The sequence below is a fragment of the Nematostella vectensis genome, chromosome 2 (assembly GCF_932526225.1).
Source record: "Nematostella vectensis chromosome 2, jaNemVect1.1, whole genome shotgun sequence".
NCBI lineage: Eukaryota > Metazoa > Cnidaria > Anthozoa > Actiniaria > Edwardsiidae > Nematostella > Nematostella vectensis.
In genome coordinates, this window is record NC_064035.1 from 1,338,291 (window position 1) to 1,344,230 (window position 5,940).

Here is a 5,940-nt window from a genome sequence, read left to right on the forward strand (position 1 = left end):
AAACTCTTTCAGGACCCTGTATCTAGCAAGAGGCTCTCTCCAACAGCCTCTTGCTAGATACAGGGTCCTGAAAGAGTTTAAACGAGTATTATTCCCTATTTTAGTTTACTGGAAAAGCCGGAGGATCTGGTTCACCGGACATATCAAACTTTTGGTGTTATTCAAACTCGCTCGGCCGCTTTTTTAGAGACTGAGACTAGGAGCTGTGTAACCTGGCAAATTACAAATGGGTTTTCTCTGAGCTATCCAAGATGGCGGACGAAGAGCGATTATTTTTGGAAAACAGGGCTATTTAACCTGAGATTTCTGCTTATAGAAGCGAAAAATACCTATTTTTCTCATGAAATACCCCTGTAGGGGCTAGATCTTTCTTCTGCCAGCCTAACTTGTGGAAAAAAGCCCTCGTAGGTATTTTAATCGACTACGTCCTTGTGTGATCCTGATGCTGAAGAGTACAGAAACACCCGAAGGACGAGAAGCTAAGTATTCCTTTCTAATATTTCCGTTTTTTGTTTGTATAATTTTGGCGCAATTCTTATCTAGATAATCTTCACGGGTTGTTTTTTGGGGATCATCTTGCAGAATCTCGGTAAACTTAGGCGGGAAGAGGTTCAAAAGTTTAGTCGTCTCGTTTGCTTGTTCATGATAGATATCTACTAAAATGATGGTGCAAGGGTATTTGACAAATTTTTCACAAGGTCCTCCATTGAAAAAACAAAGATTGGCTTACATGCTACCTCAAGTCCGTGAAATCGGGCTGTGTGATTCTCGGGACTCTAGAATCGAAGAGCTCGAGAATCAGCTGTCAGAGCTAAAACATCGACTCGCTGATGTTGTCAAAGAGAGAGATGGCATGAGAAAGGAGCTAGGCAAGGAAAAAAAGCCCTTTCTTCAGCCGAGAAAGCCTTTTTGTGACCTTGAGCCAAAAGCTCAATTTCACAAAAAGTCAGAGATTAAAAAATGGCTTGAGAAGCAATTTGAGAAGCTTCCAACAGATTGGAAAGTTGTTGAGGTTTGTTTAGAATTTTTGTACACATGGAAACAACCTAAATTTACCAATTCTGTTATAATGGCATTTGTTTATCATAAAATGTTTCCTTATCTCTAGGTTCAACTTGAAGTTGGTCAGTTTTGCCCTACATTTCAATGTTTCCTTATCTCTAGGTTCAACTTGAAGTTGGTATGGTCAGTTTTGCCCTACATTTCAATGAGAGGGTTGAGCCTGAGGAGATTGACCATAAAAAGATCCAAAGAGCTCTCAAGGTAGGTATTATAGAAGTACATGTACAGTACTGTAGGTTTCTTATTTTTTCTATATTTAGATTATTTTTATAATCTCAGGCCAAAGATGATGGTGATGTTTCTGACTCAGCATACCATGAGCTAAAGATGGTAGCTGGGTCCAGCTTGCCATCACTGTATGGGATACAGAAAGAGAGAAAAGCTCAAAATGCAATCATTCCTATTACAGAATTTGAAGGGGTTAGTCTGTTGATAGTCTTAATTCTGATTTGCTTTGTGCACAGCACATTTTGCATCCTTTAAAACAAGCAAATACTGTACAAACCCAATAATTCATTAAACAAAGTTTCTCCTTTCAGAATGCAAAAGGATGTTCAAGATCCATCAAGGACATTCTAAGTTATAGTTCAGATGTCATTGGAAATGCAGGGGGCAATGTTATAACCCTTCGGTTTTCTGGTGATGGTAGAAAAACCACCAAAAAACTCGGGAGTGTTATGACAACCTTCTGCTTTCCAGCAGAAAACTCTGTTAAAAGAAGCCCAGAAAGGGAATACTGTATATCTATATATGATGGTGAGTTGGTTGCAGCTAATTTATTGCAGCTGTAAGCGAGAACAAATCTTCCTAATGATATAGTCAACTAAAGCCATATATCTGTGAACACTTTTTATTATAGGCAAGGAGTCATATGACATCCTAAAGGCGACCTTGAGAGGGGTTTTTGATGAGATGAAGGCCCTAGGGAGAACTGGCATTCTTGTTAATGGCCTTGAATACACTATTGATTGGTAGGTTTCATTTTTTTTGCAACCAATAATCTTATGATCTGGCATTAAACAGGACATATGTAACTTTTATCCCTTTTTTAAGGGTGATGTGTGCTGACTGGAAGTTCATGGCGTGTATTCTCGGAATTAATAGTCCCTGTGCCTTGTACTTCTGCATTTGGTGCGAATGCAGCAAAAGGATGATCAGAGACTTTTCTAGTAAGTTTTTTAATTTTGTTACTTATATAATGAATGTTATGTAATGAATTAAATGATTTTTGTTTTTATGAATTATTCCATTGTCAGCTATATTATAAATAACTAGATAAATTTGATAAAAATTTCAGTCCCACAATGGCCCATAACCAGAACCTTAAACCAGTGCCGTGCACGTGTTGGGTGTCCAAATGCCAAGGGAGTTCAATGTTTACCTCTCGTGGACATTGAATTTACCAAGGTCATACCCGACACCCTGCACCTCAAATTGAGGATCATGGGAAAACTTCTCAACCAGGTAAAATTATGCTTATTTAACAAATTCAAATCTCCATTGAGCCATTTTTTAAAAAAGTTCCTGGTATATATTAAACTTCTAGGTTGCTTGCTGGGCTATAGAGCAGAATGTTAAAAAAGCCATGGAAGAAGCAATAGAAGCTTTGGGTAAATAAAAATTTCATGTATAGGGTAAATGGGTATAGGGGATGTCTTATGGTGATAATCATTTTGTTTTCTTGCCATATTGTATTTGCAGGTGTGAGGTTTTGTTTCTATGATGTCCAGGATGACAGTGGCAAAACCACAACCAAGTGGAGCTCTTTGGATTGTAAGTAAATAACTGACTAATAGAAAAGACTGTTATAATAACTGAAACTAATATGAAATTACTATAAAGTTTCGTTATTTATTTTCTTTGAATCCTCTTTTCCTTATAAAGGTGATGATTTGGAAACTATCATTAGGGGGCTTGATATCCATGCCTTCCTAGGAGACATGGAGAACAAGTCCATCACCAGCCTTGACTGTCTGACCAAAGCCCAGCTAGTGGAGGAATGTAGGAAGTTCCATCTGAGGTCGACAGGCACCAAGGACTTCCTACGTGCCACACTCAAGGATCATCTTGACCGCAACAACATAGTGTTTGAGGTATGATTTTTATTTTCATTATAAAAAAGACCAGCACACCCAGGATACTACTGTGTATAAAGCTAATTTAACAATTGCTTTGTGTTTTGTAGCCATCGTCCACTCCCACTTGTGAGAAAACAGTTCTTAGCATATCAGAGCTGACACAAATGTGGAAAAGTTTGATGGTCCTCACTGATGCTCTTGGGGCAAATCCTGGAGATGAAGCATATCTTCGAGCAGATGCTTTTCAAGAAAAGGCCCGCCAATGGGGAACCAAATTTAGAAAGGCCACATTTGATGAGGTAATTCTACATCCCTGTGGTTAGTTGAACTGGCAGGACACAAGCCTCATTTGATCATATGTCACTGAAAAAATAACAAGTAGATATATTATTTTAATTGTGCTTTCTTTTATCTCTCCACAGGATGTAATTCCATATATACATGGTAAGATTAAAATGAGATTCCTTAATTGACTTGGGATCTCCGAGACCAAGTAATTTTATGCATTTTTTTCTCTACAGTTCTTGTTTATCATGTCCCCCAATTTTTGGAGATTCATGGCACGATCCACCAGTTCAATTGCCAGACAGTGGAAAAGAAAAACCACATGCAGAACAAGACATTCCACAGGGGTAGCCAGAAAGGGGGGAAAAATAGCAACTACACTGTACAGGTAATTCCAAGTGAAAAAAACGTCATGTTATCTAGACTAATCGCTTGCTACAACTGTGTATTTTTATCTCTATAGATCATGGAGAGGGAAAACAGAAAACTGTTCAGTAGGGAAAATAATTTGGAAAGGGTCAAGAGAAAATATCAAAAGCAGTGAAGACAAAGAAAAAATGTATTTATTTATTTATTATATTTTTGGTGCTATTTATTACTGTTGTAAATATCACTATTTATAACTTGTATAACTATTTGTACCCACATTATTATATAAAGGCATTAAAACCATCAAAACAATCTGTATCATTCCCTGGATCTAAATTCCCCCTCTTTATTTTCGACTGGAAATACAGTGAAATCGGTTGAAACAGATGTCAACAATTAGTTTATATAGAGAGATTTTAACTTACCGAGCCATAGTTGTGAAGCATATTCCGTCTACGCCGTACGAAGCTGATCTCCAAAAAGCTCAGCGGGGGATACTTGCGCTCTAGCGGTCGACACATACTAGGCCTTTCTTCCTCTGACCCATATTCAGAGATGTAAGTACAACGGGGACACGAACTATGATCATAATTTATCCTTAGCTCGTATCCTCATGATATCCACATCTTCGAAGATGAGTCAACTTCACATATTGTACTCGAATCTGGCAGTTGCCGAGCCATAAACTCCGTACCAATAACGGTGCCAAACTCGACAGCAGTGCACGGGAACCGAATATTACGGGTCCCTGAAAAATCCAGCTTTCGTGAGGTAGCAAAAGAAAATGTCCCTTTACCAAACAAAGCGGAAAAACCCCCCTTTGAAAGTGGGACTTTCACTTGTACTCTCCGAATGAGTCCCGTGTCATTCTCGGGTGTACGAAATTGGAGCTCATCGAACAGTGCATGTCGAATCAGCCACAATTCCTTATCCTCGGAGCAAAGAATGGGAAGCTTTTCTCTTGCTACCTCACTACTGTCGGGGTTCCCAGCATTCACGGCTAAATAGCATGACAACTGCGGATTCAATGAAAGAGAAACCGTAGAATTATATCTATCGCTGTAGCCTTTCCATTTCACAAAGGCATAGTCTCCCTCAACGTTTAAAACTCTCTCTATCTCCCAGACTTTTTCTTCTTCCTCTTTCTCTTCTTTCACGTACGTATCAACTGAGGAATGGTCTAAATATTTGACCAAGCGATCCGGTTTCTTTATAATTCTTCCACTACGAGTCTTTAGGGAATCAGTGTTTGCCGCCATGTTTGTTGGAGAAGCGCGAAAGGGGAAACTCCAGTACTTCTAAATATGGGCATATATGACCATATAAGGCACAGCGAACGAAGGACACTATCCGTGGGGAATATGTTTGATATGATCGGAAACAAGTGAATTCGACGTGAAGTGTGAAATCAGCGGCCGCAGGAGAACATGAACTTATGTTCTCTTGGCGGCCGGGAAGGCTAAAGGGGCCCTAAGGTACAAAATTAGTCCGCTGCAAAAAGGTTTCTCACCCTTCCCCCCCCCCCCCCCCCCCCCCCCCCCACCCCCCGCGCGCTTTCAAGACTCAGTTTCGCAAATTCGTGGATAAAAGAAACTGCTGTGAAACCCAACAAAACCGCCAGCTACACAGGCGAATGTTCGCGAATGTTATATCTAACGTTCTTTAGTACTTAGTCTAGTATGGCCGCGCGAGAGAGCTGGATCCAAGAGTAAGGGGGCAACATTTCCTTTTTTCAGGTGCCCCTCCAACTCTCCAACTCTTTCGCGCGAAAAAGCCAGCAAAACAAGCTACGAAAGATCTCGCGTATTCGCGGATAAAAAAAAAAAAATGCTCTGAAACTCCACAAAACCGTCAGCTACGCAGGCACATTTGCCATCAAACCCGTACTTTCCACAAGACATTTTGGCGCATCGTATTTCAAGCACCGTGGCGTTGTTTATTGCGTGCGCTCATACCCGCGCACTTGAAAGGAAGTGCTTTGTATAAAAACCCAGCTTGAAAATCGCAAAATACACCGACAACTAATAATGTCTCTGACATCTCCTGAACATCTTGCTAGTGCGACCGGGCCGGCCCCAACTGAGATCATGGTAGGCCGGAAGTTCATTTCATTGCTTCCGGTCAGCTGACTAAATGAGGTCCTGTA

At 40.2% G+C, this 5,940-nt stretch overlaps 1 protein-coding gene across 3 annotated transcripts; it reads left to right on the top strand.

Annotated features, from left to right (window-relative positions):
* Positions 1 to 140: 140 nt before the first annotated feature.
* On the top strand, positions 141 to 4,994 carry LOC125560980. Of its 3 annotated transcripts, none has more exons than XM_048723696.1 (13): positions 143 to 1,263; positions 1,342 to 1,482; positions 1,602 to 1,818; positions 1,922 to 2,033; positions 2,116 to 2,231; positions 2,360 to 2,526; positions 2,609 to 2,672; positions 2,764 to 2,835; positions 2,947 to 3,155; positions 3,248 to 3,439; positions 3,563 to 3,584; positions 3,662 to 3,813; positions 4,652 to 4,994. In XM_048723696.1, exons 1-13 carry the CDS (start codon positions 1,183 to 1,185, stop codon positions 4,796 to 4,798), a joined length of 1,692 nt encoding a protein of 563 aa, XP_048579653.1. In that variant the 5' UTR covers positions 143 to 1,182; the 3' UTR covers positions 4,799 to 4,994. The 3 variants fall into 3 exon arrangements, with proteins under 3 accessions (XP_048579655.1, XP_048579653.1, XP_048579654.1); XM_048723697.1 differs by lacking the exon at positions 4,652 to 4,994 and adding an exon at positions 3,889 to 4,106 and having other exon boundaries at positions 147 to 1,263; XM_048723698.1 differs by lacking the exon at positions 1,342 to 1,482 and having other exon boundaries at positions 141 to 1,263.
* Positions 4,995 to 5,940: the final 946 nt, after the last annotated feature.

Excerpts from the sequence above, each read along its gene's own strand:
- LOC125560980 (XM_048723696.1), top strand. The coding sequence starts at position 1,183 with ATGGTCAGTTTTGCCCTACATTTCAATGAGAGGGTTGAGCCTGAGGAG. Across the intron at positions 1,264-1,341 it reads AGATCCAAAGAGCTCTCAAG|GCCAAAGATGATGGTGATGT; the intron begins GTAGGTATTATA and ends TTATAATCTCAG. Across the intron at positions 1,483-1,601 it reads CTATTACAGAATTTGAAGGG|AATGCAAAAGGATGTTCAAG; the intron begins GTTAGTCTGTTG and ends TTCTCCTTTCAG.